Consider the following 15,962-nt stretch of genomic DNA (forward strand, 5'->3'; position numbering starts at 1 on the left):
CGATGGACTCCTTGAGCCAATGAGCAATCAATACCTTGAATGCCACAGCATCCTTGTTATGCCAGATGTGAAGGGCAAACGGTCTGATGTCCGAAAATCCTCCATCCTCTCTAGATAGGCCAACAACACCCGCCACACATTCAGGCAGAAAAACTGTCACTGGCCCTTAACCCCTTTCTGATCGCCCAGAACCAGGAGCACCACAGACTGGTTGACATGAAGAGACAAAAGCACCTTGGGCAAGGAGGACAGAACCAAGCGAAGTATCACCTTTTCCTTGAATACCTGCAGGAAAGGCTCCCGGCAAGACAGCCTGCAACTCGGCAATCCTGCATGAAGATTAAATGGCCACCAGGAAGACTGTCTTCAATGTCAGATCCTTGATGGAATAACTCGAGAGGTTCGAAGGGAGCTGAAACCAAGGCAGACAACCCACTGAGAACTGGATGACAAGGGGGACACAGAAGTTTCACCCCTCTCAGAAAACAGCCTACAATCGGCAAAGAGGATAAAGGCTTGCCTCCAAGAGGGCCTTGAAAACAGGCCAAGGCAGCAACCTGTACCTTTAGGGGTGCCCAGGCTAGCCCCTTCAAGACCTCCCTGAAGAAAATCCAAAACCTCCGCTACTGACGCCTGAAGAGGATTCACTCCCTTGTCCTAGCACCAAGTCTCAGCAATCCACCAGACCCTCACATAAGCGAGTGGGGTAGAGCGCCTGCGAGACTTCAATATGGTGGCAATCACCGCAGAGAAATAACCCGTCTTCCGCAACCTTGCTCGCTCAAGAGCCAGACCGTGAGAACAGAGATGGGTTGGGCATGACCTTCGGCTATTGTAGGAGAAGCAGGCTCAGGCCTGAGAGGGGGAGTGGAGGTGCCGCCGTTAGGCAGACCACATCCCCATACCATAGCCGCTAAGGCCAATCTGGCGCGACCGTCTAGAATGCCATGCGATCCTTTGAAGGACACAGCCAACCAGCGGTCATGGAGGAAACACATGCAGCAGTCTCTGTGTCGGCCAAGGCTGCACCAATACACCCAGGCCCTATGCCAGAGGACCCTTTCTTTGACTGAAGAGGCGGGCCGCCTTGGCATTGGATGCAGATCCATCACCGGACACCCCCACGCCCGAAATATGGCTTCAATGGCCTCCAGACCCAGACACCATTTGGAGGGATCAAGTGTGTCTGCTGACGAAATCTGCCTGCAGGCTGTCTGACCCCACCACACGTGCCAAGGAGAGATCCAACAGATGATTCTCTGTCCAGGCAAACAAGGCTGAAGCCTCACTCGCAATCTGAGAACTCTTGGTGGCCCCTGACAGTTCACGTACCCCAAAATAGTGGCGTTGAACACCCAAACTGCCTTGCTGGTCAGGAGGCTCCTGGAAGGAGCGGACAGAAAGATGGCCCCGGTCTCCAGTAGGTTGATGGACCACCGACTCTCCTCTGCCATCCAGAGACCAGGAGCAACTTTCATAAGGCAATGGGTCCCCCAGCCCAAGAAACTAGCATCCGTCTTCACCACTGTCCAGCACCGCCAGAAAGGTTCCTCGCATTAAATTGATGGAGTCCAGCCACTATCACAGACTATTTATTTTGTATTTATTTATTGCATTTGTATCCCACGTTTTCCCACCTCTTTGCAGGCTCAATGTGGCTTACAATACATCATAGAGATACTGGAGATAAGAAGATATACATTTGATTTTACAGAAGGATTTTGGTTTACATGATCATGGAATATAAGATAGTGGTATTACAGGACATGTTAACATACATTAGTAATACAAGATAGTAGTACAGCAGAAGACATTATAAGACATTGGGCGCGTTTCGAATTTCCTGGGTATAATTGGAGATTTTTACATGCTTTGATCTTTGTGGTATATCTTTTCAAAGAGATGAGTTTTTAGTAATTTACGGAAGTTGGCCAGTTCGTTGGTCGCTTTCAAATTTCGTGGTAGCGCGTTCCAGAGTTGCGTGCTCAAATAAGAGAAAGAGGTGTGCATTAATTTGTATTTCAGACCTTTGCAGTTGGGAAAATGAAGATTAAGAAATGTTCGAGAAGATTTTTTTGCATTCCTGGGTGGCAGGTCTATTAGGTCTAACATGTAGGCTGGGGCATCTCCATGGATAATTTTATGAACTAGGGTGCATACTTTGAACGTGATTCGTTCTTTGAGTGGGAGCCAGTGTAGTTTCTCTCGTAGGGGTGTCGCACTTTCATATTTTGGTTTTCCGAATATTAGTCTGGCTGCCGTGTTCTGGGCTGTTTGGAGTTTTTTTGAGTATTTGTTCTTTACAGCCGGCGTAGAGTGAGTTGCAGTAGTCCAGATGACTGAGTACCAGTGATTGTACCAAATTGCGGAAGACGGTCCTTGGAAAAAATGGTTTTTTAATTTGCACATTGAGTGAAACATCTTTTTGGTTATGTTTTTCATATGATTCTCAGGTGCCAATCAATGGTGACTCCTAGAATTTTTAGGGAGTCCGAGATTGGTAGATTTAGTTTTGATGTGTTGATGGTGGTAAATTTGTCCATGTTGTGTTGCGAGGTAAGTACTAGGCATTAGGTTTTTTCTGCATTGAGTTTCAACTGAAATGCATCTGCCCAAAAATGCATATGTAGACTTTGGTTGATTTCGTTGGAGATTTCACTTAGGTTTTGTTTGAATGGAATGAAGATCGTTACATCATCAGCATATACGTATGGGTTGAGGTTTTGGTTCGATAGTAGTTTGGCCACGGGTGTCATCATCAGGTTGAAAATGGTCGGTGAGAGGGGAGATCCCTGAGGAACTCCGCATTCAGGTATCCATGTGGCTGATGTAGTCGAATTTGTTGTCACTTGATATGAACGTGTGGTTAGGAACCCCTTGAACCAATTGAGAACTTTGCCTCCGACGCCAAAGCATTCAAGGATGTGTAATAATGTTCCATGATCAACCATATCAAAGGCGCTTGATATGTCGAATTGTAGGAGTAGTATGTTCTTGCCGGTTGCTATCATTTGTTTGAATTTGGTCATAAGCGTGACTAATATGGTTTCAGTACTGTGATCAGAGTGAAATCCTGACTGGGAGTTGTGTAGTATTGCGAACTTGTACAGATACTCTGTGAGTTTGGTCACCATCCCTTCTGTTATTTTGGTGACTAGGCCTCAATAGCCCAAGAAGTGGGAGCCACACATCTAGATCATGGACCTGAGGTGATCAGCAAGCTAGAAGAGCCTGCTAGGCTCACTGTACCACCTCCAATTAAGTCATCATGGAGCCTAGCACCTGCAAGTAAACATGGGCTAGAGGTGCCCTGAAGGACAGAAGATGCCAGATCTGAGAATACTACTACTAAACATTTCTAAAGCGCTACTAGGGTTACGCAGCGTTGTACAATTTAACATAAAAGGACAGTCCCTGCTCAAAGAGCTTACAATCTAAAGGACAAGTGAACAGTCAGTTCGATAGAGACTGCAGCTTCTGGACCTGTGACCTGGCAGGAACACCCGCCCAACCAGGGTATCGAACCGGACTCCCAAATATTCAAGAGACCGCGATGGAAGATGAGACTTGGCACGACTGACCACCCAGCACAGAGGCCCTAACAATTCAACCAACCGGGCAGTGGCCTGCTCGCTCTACTGAGCCATCTTGGCCCTAATGAATCAATTGTTCAAGTAGATATGCACCAGCACCCTCTCCTTCTGCAGTGCTACCGCCACCACCTTTGAGAAGGTGTAAGGAGCTGTAGCCAAACCAAGAGAGAGGACGCAGAATTGAAAATGCCTCCCTAATGGGCACATGATCGAAAGTCCTGAGCTGTTCCAAACAGCGTTCTAAAAATAGTGCTTAACAGAATGGGGCTTTACCGCCCCTATGGTCAGAGATAATAGCATGCAAATTTATGCACGCTATTATCTCTGATCATAGGGTAAAGTGCGGGAGGATTGCGCCTGAGCGTTTGACAGGTCTGGGCTGTCAAAAGCCCAGACCTGTCAAACACAGGGGCTGGAGGTCATTGGGACCACCAGACCCCAAACAGCATGGCCTTGGTGGCCTAGTACCCTCACCCCGAGCCGGCGGATCTCCAGTCCCCCCAACACAAGTTCAGAACAGGCGGGCTGGAAATACAGTGTCTCCCCAGCCCCACTAACCCACCCCCCCCCCCCCAGCATCCCCTTAAATAGAGCCCTTGTTACCCTGTAGGGTGTGAATCAACCCCCCCTCCCCACCCCGGTGGTCTAGTGGCCCTCTTCCCCACCCCCTCTACCTTTGTTGGAGGAGGAAGGACAGGATGCACTGAGCAGGGCTGGGTGCCACCATTTTCAAGGCGGTGCTGATGGAAAAAAAAAAGTCCACTTCCCCCCTCAGACAAAGGTATGGGTGGGGGTAGAGGGCTACTAGACCACCAGGTCTGGGGGGGGGGGGGGTCTGATTCGCAGCCCACTGGGTCATCAGGGCTCTATTTGAGATGCTGAGGGGGGGGGGTTAGGGGAGCTGGAGACCCACTGGACCTCCAGCCCCCGTGTCACTGGGGGAGGGGCTGCTGCATTAGGAGGAATGGGGGACCTGCTAGTATGCAAATGCACGCTGGACAGGGCTCACCATTCCTCCCCAACGGTCTGCATACCCTAAAGCCAGCTCCGAGCTGGCGTAGGGTTTGCCATGGGCAGCGCGCCAATGTTTGCCGCGTTGCTCGCTGATCATTGGGGAGGAATACATTTGGCATGCATTTGCATGCTACTTGTACTAAGAGCCCTGTTTTGCATGGATTTGCATGCTAGCTGCGTACACAGCCCACAAGCATATTGTTTCACGTGCTCGGGGGCTCTGATCATGGGGCTGTAGCAAACGCAGGTGCTAGTATGGCATTAATAGCCTGTAGTGCCTCCGTTTGCTTCTAATCATCGGCCCATAAAACAGCACAATGTAGGAACCTCTGATAAGCCAGACGAATGAGAATATGGAGATAGGCTTCCATGAGGTCCTAAGGAAGTGAGGAACTCTCCAGGCTGAACTGCCATAATGACCGACAGAAGGGTTTCCATGTGAAAATGAGGCATCTTTAAAGCCCTGTTCACATGCTTTAAATCTAGAATAAGACGCAAGGTACCATCTGGTTTGGGTACCACGCAGTAGATGGAATACATGCCCGTGCTGCATTCATGCGAAGGAACTGGAACCACAGCGGACCCCCTCAGTCCCCATCCCACTTATCTCCCGCATGTCCGGAGACTGTAGCTCTCCACAAACTTTACAGTGTGCCATTGGGGATTCAGGCTGCGGCAGCAACACACCTTGCAGCAAAGTGGGAAGACATGTCGCGCCACTGCGCAAATGCTCATGAAGCACCAAGGGCCTCCATACTGCTTAGGCAGACTCATAGAGGACTTCTACAAAAAAGGCACCAGCTCTAAGAGAACGAGGGAGCCGGCCCCCACCGGCAACAAGGGAGCTGCTGTGTCTATTTTTCCTTTCTTTCCAACCCCTCCCCCACCAAGCACAGGAAGGCTCTGAAGGCACCGAACAGAAGTCTGGGCCAAGGCCCCAGCATCAAGGGAGCCAGCTCCGACATGCACAAAGGCAGTTGAGGGCCTCAGGGGAGGACCCCAGCCACCTGGGTTTGCACCCCAGGGGTCGCTGTGGCCATGAAGCACACGAACCTTTTTTTTTAAACTTCTATGTAATAGGAAGAGCAAAGGCTTCTTCAAAAACATAACAAGCAACCAAGGGAAATGGCTCCCTATAGGCCTACCAGACTGGCTACAGACTGCATAGGCTGCTCGACTACCATCTTCTGGAGACAGAGAACATACTGGCTTGCTGACAGAAGGCACATGGCTTATTATACAGTTCTTGGAAATTGTGTTCAGGTTCCATCTTGCTGGTAGGCGAGCATAACCCATATGTCAGCAGCTGGACCGGTCTGTAGGACTGACAAAGAAGTACTTTTTCGTAGAGTCCACTACGTAAACTACGAAAAGCTACTAGGTATCACTGAAATGAAGATTTCATGCTTTTTAAAACTTGCAGAATAATTTATAGTATATACAAATTACAAAACATCACCCCTTTTAATAAGATAAAACACAGGGACCAAATTAAAATTCATCCAAGTTTTTTTTTTTTTTTTTTAATTCAAGCAAACTTCAAAACAGGCATAACAAAATACCTCTCCTGAAATGCAAAGGGGACTAGACCCGTCCCTGAGCTTAATGACTAACATTAGCACCTTTTTCTGTGCAGAAATCCATGACTGCAAAATAAACTAGCCTTCTCTATTCACTGGTTCCATGGAAATATTAAAGAGAGGAGAGCAAATGGAATGCAAGCTAGCATCAAGATACAAACTCACACAAGGTGGAAAGAGTTCAAGCTCCTTGTGTAGAGGCTGAATTCTGTTAAATTCAACATCCTCCTCATTCCCATAATCGATATATAATGCCTGCGCTTTCCTCTGAGATACGTTCACATCCTGTATTAAGACTCTGTACCAGTTCTGTAGGGGATGCAAATGAATTACAGGTCACCATTACATGTAGATTTGGCCTCATCTGACAGCATACTATTCTAACTGCCAGTAGGTTACTTTTCCTTATTTTGCAAAGAAAAAGAAGGCGTTTCAAAGATTATTGTTAAACAACTCTTTCAAAATCCAGCTCACTACCCATCAAAAACTGTATTTCTCATTAGAAGTTTTCTTTAAAACCCACAAGAGTAGTGACATGGACACTGAACATACTGATGCATTCTGGGACAAAGGAAATAGCTAAGTTACTTACCCGTAGCAGGTTTTCTCTGAGGACAGCAGGCATATATTCTCATATGTGGATGATGCTATGGAGCCCAGTACGAACAGTACCAAGTGTATTATCACTTTAAATCTTTGGGGCAGTACTCCCAACATGCATGCATAGATGCCTTCCCGCAGTACAGTACTTAAGCTAAAGAAGACAACTCCAAGGGAGGTGAGAGGGATGTGAAAATACATGAAAAATAATTGAAAAAAAAAATGTATAATTTCAACAACTTAATACTGGGGAAAAAAAAAAAAAAAGAATGTGAAGAAAAAACGTCCCAAAAAAAGGAAAGCACCAAAAAAGGCAAAAGTTTGACATGCTAAAGAGAGATTAAAAAGTCAACATTTCTGCTCTGCAGAGAATAATAGACTGCTGGTCCCACCTGAGCATCATGCAGAGATTTAAAGTGGAAGTGCACTTTGCAGTGTCCATATCGGGCTCCGTGGGTAACATCACCACATCTCAAAAAAGATATAGTAGAATTAGAAAAGGAGCAGAGAAGGGCGACGAAAATGATAAAGGGGATGGGACGACTTCCCTATGAGGAAAGGCTAAAGCGGCTAGGGCTCTTCAACTTGGAGAAAAGGCGGCTGAGGGGAGATATGATACAGGTCTATAAAATAATGAGTGGAGTTGAAAGGGTAGATGTGAAGCGTCTGTTCACGCTTTCCAAAAAATACTAGGACTAGGGGGCATGCGATGAAGCTACAATGTAGTAAATTTAAAACGAATCAGAGAAACTTTTTCTTCACTCAACATGTAATTAAACTCTGGAATTCGTTGCCAGAGAATGTGGTAAAAAGGCAGTTAGCTTAGCGGAGTTTTAAAAAGGTTTGGGCAGCTTCCTTAAGGAAAAGTCCACAGACCGTTATTAAATGGACGAGGAAAATCCACTATTTCTGGGATAAGCAGTATAAAATGTTTTGTACATTTTTGGCATCTTGCAGGGTATCTGTGACCTGGATTGTCCACTGTTGGAAACAGGATGCTGGGCTCAATGGACCTTTGGTCTTTCCCAGTATGGCAATACTTACCTACTTATGTACTTATCACCTACATGTGAGAATATTATGCCTGCTTGTCCTCAGAGAAATGCCCTATGCTGCCTCCAAATAGTTTCTTCTGACTAGAGTGCACAAATATAAAACTGGAAGAGAACCAGACTTCTACAAAATATTTCATTTTCAAGAATGGAAGATTTGACAGCCTATAAAATGATGAACCCCTGGATATGAGAACCACTTTTTTAATTTCTCGCTACATGGAAAACATTAGTACTGTTTCCCTATTCTTAACATCCAACAGGTGATTTGAGCCTAATTCTCACAAGCCATAGGCCAAAATAACAAAGTTAAATGTCATGCTGAATTACGTGATTGCATGTAAAAGAACCAAACACTACATAAACCTCAAAGTTACTGCACCTGATCCTGGGAGTACTTGGCAGCACAAATTTCCTCTTTCACTGGCAAATATTCCCCTGAACATGCCAAGTTCATGTACTTTTCCTTTAGTGCCAAGGTAAGTTTTCCAAGACATTCAATAACTTCAGAAGAACACATCTGCATAAAAAACTCAGTTGGATCCTTAAATTCATGAATGGTACCCTAGCAGTAAATAAAGAGAGAATATTAAGAACTCTGAACTGAAAAGGTATGAAGGTGGTACGGATAAATGCATTAGGACAAGGTGGTCTATTACAGCTGTTCAGGTCTCCAGTCCTAATTCCAGTTCTGCCACCTCTTCAGCACTGCGGGGGTTATGCAGAAACACAAACATAGAAATATGATGGCAGATAAGGGCCAAATGGCAGCGACTGATTTTTCTCCATACATGGGAATGGGGGGAAGGGGAGAAGTCTTCTATTTAATTCCTACAGTGGTGGAAATAAGTATTTGATCCCTTGCTGATTTTGTAAGTTTGCCCACTGACAAAGACATGAGCAGCCCATAATTGAAGGGTAGGTTATTGGTAACAGTGAGAGATAGCACATCACAAATTAAATCCGGAAAATCACATTGTGGAAAGTATATGAATTTATTTGCATTCTGCAGAGGGAAATAAGTATTTAATCCCTCTGGCAAACAAGACCTAATACTTGGTGGCAAAACCCTTGTTGGCAAGCACAGCGGTCAGACGTCTTCTGTAGTTGATGATGAGGTTTGCACACATGTCAGGAGGAATTTTGGTCCACTCCTCTTTGCAGATCATCTCTAAATCATTAACAGTTCTGGGCTGTCGCTTGGCAACTCGCAGCTTCAGCTCCCTCCATAAGTTTTCAATGGGATTAAGGTCTGGTGACTGGCTAGGCCACTCCATGACCCTAATGTGCTTCTTCCTGAGCCACTCCTTTGTTGCCTTGGCTGTATGTTTTGGGTCATTGTCGTGCTGGAAGACCCAGCCACGACCCATTTTTAAGGCCCTGGCGGAGGGAAGGAGGTTGTCACTCAGAATTGTACGGTACATGGCCCCATCCATTCTCCCATTGATGCGGTGAAGTAGTCCTGTGCCCTTAGCAGAGAAACACCCCCAAAACATAACATTTCCACCTCCATGCTTGACAGTGGGGACGGTGTTCTTTGGGTCATAGGCAGCATTTCTCTTCCTCCAAACACGGCGAGTTGAGTTCATGCCAAAGAGCTCAATATTTGTCTCATCTGACCACAGCACCTTCTCCCAATCACTCTCGGCATCATCCAGGTGTTCACTGGCAAACTTCAGACGGGCCGTCACATGTGCCTTCCGGAGCAGGGGGACCTTGCGGGCACTGCAGGATTGCAATCCGTTATGTCGTAATGTGTTACCAATGGTTTTCGTGGTGACAGTGGTCCCAGCTGCCTTGAGATCATTGACAAGTTCCCCCCTTGTAGTTGTAGGCTGATTTCTAACCTTCCTCATGATCAAGGATACCCCACGAGGTGAGATTTTGCGTGGAGCCCCAGATCTTTGTCGATTGACAGTCATTTTGTACTTCTTCCATTTTCTTACTATGGCACCAACAGTTGTCTCCTTCTCGCCCAGCGTCTTACTGATGGTTTTGTAGCCCATTCCAGCCTTGTGCAGGTGTATGATCTTGTCCCTGACATCCTTAGACAGCTCCTTGCTCTTGGCCATTTTGTAGAGGTTAGAGTCTGACTGATTCACTGAGTCTGTGGACAGGTGTCTTCATACAGGTGACCATTGCCGACAGCTGTCTGTCATGCAGGTAACGAGTTGATTTGGAGCATCTACCTGGTCTGTAGGGGCCAGATCTCTTACTGGTTGGTGGGGGATCAAATACTTATTTCCCTCTGCAGAATGCAAATAAATTCATATACTTTCCACAATGTGATTTTCCGGATTTAATTTGTGATGTGCTATCTCTCACTGTTACCAATAACCTACCCTTCAATTATGGGCTGCTCATGTCTTTGTCAGTGGGCAAACTTACAAAATCAGCAAGGGATCAAATACTTATTTCCACCACTGTATATGTTTATTAAGTTTTGAAGCATTAACAAACAACATATCCAATAACAAGTAAAACAAACTTGATTCAGGCCGTAACAGTACACCAACAAAGCATAGATGAAAAGAGGGTCTAGTTTCTTATAGACCTGCTCCAAATCCAAGGACACCCCTGAGCAATTATATCAACCCCCCCCCCCCCACACACACAAAAAAGGGAGAAAATATGTATAAGGGTTGAGAGTGCAAACATCCACACCATATCCAAGATTATAGAGTATTTAGTTATCAGGCTTCAGGCTCTTGGTGAAAGTTAATGTATGTAGCAATCCCAAATGGATAAAGTATTTCTTGCATGTGAAGGACAACCCGACGGAGAAATTGGGTCTTACCTGATAATTTTATTTATTTGATTGCACTTTTATCCCACATTTTCCCACCTATTTGCAGGCTCAATGTGGCTTACAAAAACCTGTCATGGCATCACCATTTCAGGGTAAGAGATACATTTAGTGGTACAAAGATATCAATGATAACAGGCTAACAGTCAATCTGATCAAGCAGTTATAGAAAGAAGATGATCAAAGTAAGGGAGGATTGGTTATGGATTCAAGAGGTAGGCTTTGGTAAAGAGATATGTTTTCAATGATTTGCGAAAGTTTATTTCGTTAATTGTTTTCAAGTGGTTTGGAAGAGTATTCCACATCTGCGTGCTCTTGTAGGAAAAGCTGGACGTGTGTGTTAGTTTGTATTTTAATCCTTTGCAGCTAGGGAAGTGTAGATTAAGGAAAGTGCGGGCAGATCTTTTGGCATTTCTGGGTGGGAGGTGCACAAGGTCAAGCATGTAGGACGGGGCGTCTCCGTGAATGATTTTATAAACAATCGTGCAGATTTTGAACGTGATCCGTTAAGTGGGAGCCAGTGTAATTTCTCTCTTAGGGGTTTTGCGCTTTCATATTTTGTTCTTCCAAATATAAGTCTGGCTGCAGTATTTTGGGCAATTTGAAGTTCCTTAATGAGCTGTTCTTTACAGCCCGCGTAAAGTGCATTGCAGTAGTCCAGGTGGCTTAGTACCACTGATTGTACCAGATTTCAAAAAAATGGCTCTTGGGAAAAAAGGTTTTACTCTTTTGAGTTTCCACATGGAATGGAACATTTTCTTAGTTGTGTTCTTCACGTGGTTTTCAAGTGTGAGATTTCGATCAATGGTAACTCCTAGAAGTTTCAGCGTGTTAGAGACGGGAAGGGAGAAGTTTGGGGTGGTTATGGTGGAGAATTTCCTTGTGTTATGTTGTGAGGTAAGTATAAGGCACTGTGTTTTTTTCTGCGTTGAGTTTTAGTTGAAATGCATCCGCCCAGGAATGCATGATCTGGAGACTTTGGTTTATCTCGTTGGTGACTTCATTTAGGTTGAGTTTGAAAGGGATGTAGATCATGACGTCATCTGCATATATGTATGGATTGAGGTTTTGATTGTGCAGGAGCTTGGCTAGAGGTATCATCATCAGGTTAAAGAGGGTTGGTGAGAGGGGGGATCCTTGAGGAACTCCCCATTCGGATGTCCATGGGTTTGAAGTCGCTACTTTAGTTGTTACTTGGTATGATCTTGTTGTCAGGAACCCTCTAAACCAGTTTTCTTTCCTTTAGTCATACCAGACCAATCCAGATCAATGGGTTATGTCCATCTACCAGCAGACAGACGAGAAAAATAGTCCCTGTGATTTGCCCTTTAAGGGTATCGTGCAGCCAGGAATGTTCAGTATTTCGATTAGCCAAGAAACTGAGAACAACTGCCTCATTCAGCCCAAAACCCATGAAGGAAGAGGCGGCATCTTCCACCATCCAAAGTGGCAGCGAAGCAGATGAGCGCGACTGACCAGAGAGCCAAAGCTGTATCCAACAAAGGAACGCCATCTAAGAAAGGTGCAAAAGAAATAGGGAGGGTGTCTGGACTGGTCTAATATGACCAAAGGAAAGAAATGATAATTCCCATTCCTTGTCATTACACCAGACCAGTGCAGATCAATAAGCTATAGTAAAGCAATATCTATAAGGGTGGGTGCAGCAATACATATAAGGAAAAGCCCTTATCAGGGCTTAACCAGCAGCCAGTGTAGAATGCACTTCACCGACAGTGAACACACCATCCTCCTGGTGAGGTTCAAAGTCAGACAAACCGGATGCAGAGACAGGAGAAGAAAGCCAGACTAAGAAACACAGAGGAAACATGGACACCACACCTAGGAGCCTCCACAGACCTACGGAATCTCAGAATAGGCCTCTGAAGAGAGACAGAGAGACTACTTGAGGAAGAAGAAAGGATCCCATAATGGAAGAGAGGGGAGAAAAATGATCCCTCATCCAGAACCGTCCCAGCCCAATGAATCAGGAAGGGAAAAAGCCCTAACACCAAAACCAAAGACTCAGCCTTGAAATTGGAATGACTTCCCCACCAGAAGATAACAGGAGAGGAAAGATGATATATCTGTGGTTGAAGGCTACCCCCCCCCCCCCCACACACAAAGCAAAGGTATACTAGTCGAGGCCTCCCTTCAAAAGCCCCAGGCAAACAAGGCGAAGTGAGAAACTCCCCTTGGCTAGAGTCAAGCAACTGGAGACATTGTCTAATATTTGAAAACACTGGTTTTGAAAAAGTCTGAGAATAATTAGTCCCTTGCTGTTGCAAAAGTTATCCCCTCCCACACAGTTCTTCTAAAGCAGTCACCTGGCCTTGGAGTCAGGCCTTTGTTATTAGCAGAGATGTGATAAGGTGGTTTAAATACAGCACTGGAGATAGGTTAACACAGTATTCAGACTGTTGGTTGTTTAGAATACGGAGTAAGGAAGAAGCGCTCTGGGTCAAACTGATAAGAGGAAAAGGAAAATTTATTTACATTGGTGTAACATACAGGTCACCTTCATGGCCAAAAGAAATGAACAGAGAATTAAATTGAAGACATCCACAAGATAGCTAGGAAAGGAGAAGTACCACTGATAGGTGATTTCAATATGCCGGACATCGACTGGTGGGTCCCTGCTACGGGGTCATTTAGAAGCAAAGGTATCTTGGATTCTCTACAGGAAGAATTGTTTCAGATGCGGGTAAACAGAACAGACGAGGACTGGAGCTATTCTACATCTGGGGAAAAATGTTTCTGATGGGAAGATCATTTGCCATCTAGTGATCACCGAAGGGAGTGGTTCAATATTAAAACAAAGAAGGAGAGGATTTACTCAAGACTGAAGGTCCTAGGATTTAAAAAAAAAAAAACCTAACTTTGCCAAGATGGAGGTATTTATCAAGGAAGAGTTGGTTGGATGATAGCACCTGCAAGAAGTAGAACAGCAGTGGGCAAAACTGAAAGGAGCTATTTTAAAGGCAAAAAACCTTTGTTAGAAAATTACATGGGAAAAAGAAGGCCACTCTGTTTCTCAAATGTAGTAGCTGAAAAGGGAAAGAGGGTTTGCCTTCTCACTCTGCAAGATGGCTCAGAACGAGGAAGACAGGCAAAAGTACCTGGAAAAGCTAAGGGAAGCTGGAAAAGTTGTTAGGAAAGCAAAGAGGCAAATGGAAGAAAAAAAAAAAAAAAGATAGCCGATACAGTAAAATTGGAGGATAAGATCTTTTTCAGATATGTAAGTAACAGGAGGAAGTACCATAATAGTATCGTGAGGCTTAAAGCAGAGGGGGGGGGGGGGGGGGGGGGGGGGGGGGAGATACATAAAAGCTGATAAGTATAAATCTGAACTGCTTGACAATTATTTCTGTTCTGTTTTCACGGATGAAAGGCTGGGGGAAGGACTGCAGAACACAAATGCAAATGGGGACTAACGTATGGTAGACTTGGACCGATTCACAACTGTTCCTGAGGAGCTAGCTAAACTATAATTAGACAAAGCGATGGGGCGCGATGGGATACATCTGAGGGTGCTCAAGGAACTCTGAGAAGTCCTGGCGGCTCTGCTGTCTGACCACTTCAATGCTTCCTTACGAGTCTGGAGTGGTCCCGGAGGACTGGAGAAAGGCAGATGTGGTTCCCATGCACACGAGCTTAAGTAAGGAGGAGGTTGGGAGTTACAAACCTGTCGGTCTAACCTTGGTGGTGAGTAAACTAATGGAAACGCTTCTAAAGCGGAGGATTGTAAGGTTTCTCAAACTGAATGGACTGCAGGACTCGAGGCAGCATGGCTTCAATTGAGGCAGGTTGTGTCAGCCAATTACGATTGATTTTGTTGACTGGGTGACCAAACAGTTGAATGTGGGCAGGGCGCTAGATGTGGTGCACTTGGATTTTAGCAAAGTCTTTGACAGGCGACTGACAGAGTGCCCTCGGTATGGGGCCTAAAGTAACTGACAGTCAAAAACTGGTTAAGTGGGAGGAGACATAGGGTAGTAGTAAACAGAGCTTGCTCTCAGGAAAGGGATGTTATCAGTGGTGTGCCACAGGGGTCAGTCCTCGGGCCACCTCTCTAACATCTTTGTGAGCGATACTGCATAAGGACTGTCTGCTAAGGTCTGTCTTTTTGCAGATGATACCAAACTCTGTAATAGGGTGGACACCCCGGAAGGAAGGATCTGGCAAAGCTTGAATGGTCCAAAAATTGGCAGCTAAGAAATGCAGGGTCATGCACTTTGGTTACAAGAATCCAAGGGAATGTTACAATATAGGGGGTGAAGTGCTTTTGTATATGGAAGAACAAGACTTGGGGGCTATTGTGTCTTACGACCTTAAAGTGGCCAAACAAGTAGAAAAGGCGACAGTCAAAGCCAGAAGGATGCTTGGGTGCATAAGGAGAGGGATGACCAGCAGGAAAGGAGGTGATAGTGCCCTTGTATAAGTCTACGGTGAGGTCCCATTTGGAATATGTGTAATTCTGGAGACCGCACCTACGGAAAGATATAAACAGGATGACATCAGTTCAGAGGGCGGCTACTAAATTGGTAAGAAGTCTCCGTCAAAAAACATAGGAACAGGCTTATGAACTTCAACACGATTGTTCATATAATCATCCACGGAGATGCCCCAACCTACAAGCTAGACCTTGTGGACTTACCACCCAGAAATGCTAAAAGATCATCACGCACCTTTCTTAACCTACACTTCCCCAGCTGTAAAGGATTAAAATACAAACTAACACACGCGACCAGCTTCTCCTACATGAGTACGCAGTTATGGAATGCACTCCCAACTCACATGAAAACGATCAACGAATTAATTAATTTCCACAAATCTCTGAAAACCTCTCTCTTTAACAAGGCCTACCACGAGAACCCATAACTAACTATAACACTACACCTAACCACCTCTATTCAGAATATATCTTTCTATAACTGCTTGACCAGATCCCCTTGTTTTCCCTGACTTCTGTGTTAACACCAACTGTATAACTGCTTGACCAGATCCTCTTCTCTTCCTTGACTTCTGTGTAACACCAATTGTATTCCGTACCCTGGTATGGAGATGCCATAACAGGTCTTTGTAAGCCACATTGAGCCTGCAATAGGTGGAAAATGTGGGATACAAGTGCAATAAATAAAATAATAAACATGTATAAGCTGGAAGAGAGGAGGGAGAAAGTGAATATGATAGAGACATTTAAATACCTCAGTGGCATTAATCTACAGGAGGAGAGACTTTTTCAAATGAAGGAAAACTCTAGAATGAGAAGGCATAGGATGAATGTGAAGAAACAATGTGTTTTAAGCCTGTAAAATGT

At 45.1% G+C, this 15,962-nt stretch overlaps 1 protein-coding gene across 1 annotated transcript in view; it reads right to left on the reverse strand.

Annotated features, from left to right (window-relative positions):
- TDRD1 (tudor domain containing 1) overlaps positions 1-15,962 on the reverse strand; it is a 246,820-nt gene that overhangs the window by 167,804 nt on the left and 63,054 nt on the right. The window contains exons 8-9 of the mRNA XM_030204712.1: positions 8,222-8,404; positions 6,353-6,496 (exon numbers count right to left, since the gene is read on the reverse strand). Coding sequence (XP_030060572.1) covers positions 6,353-6,496; positions 8,222-8,404 — 327 coding nt within the window. The remainder of the gene's footprint in view (positions 1-6,352; positions 6,497-8,221; positions 8,405-15,962) is intronic.

This window comes from Microcaecilia unicolor, chromosome 5 (assembly GCF_901765095.1).
Source record: "Microcaecilia unicolor chromosome 5, aMicUni1.1, whole genome shotgun sequence".
In the NCBI taxonomy this organism is placed as follows: Eukaryota; Metazoa; Chordata; class Amphibia; order Gymnophiona; family Siphonopidae; genus Microcaecilia; species Microcaecilia unicolor.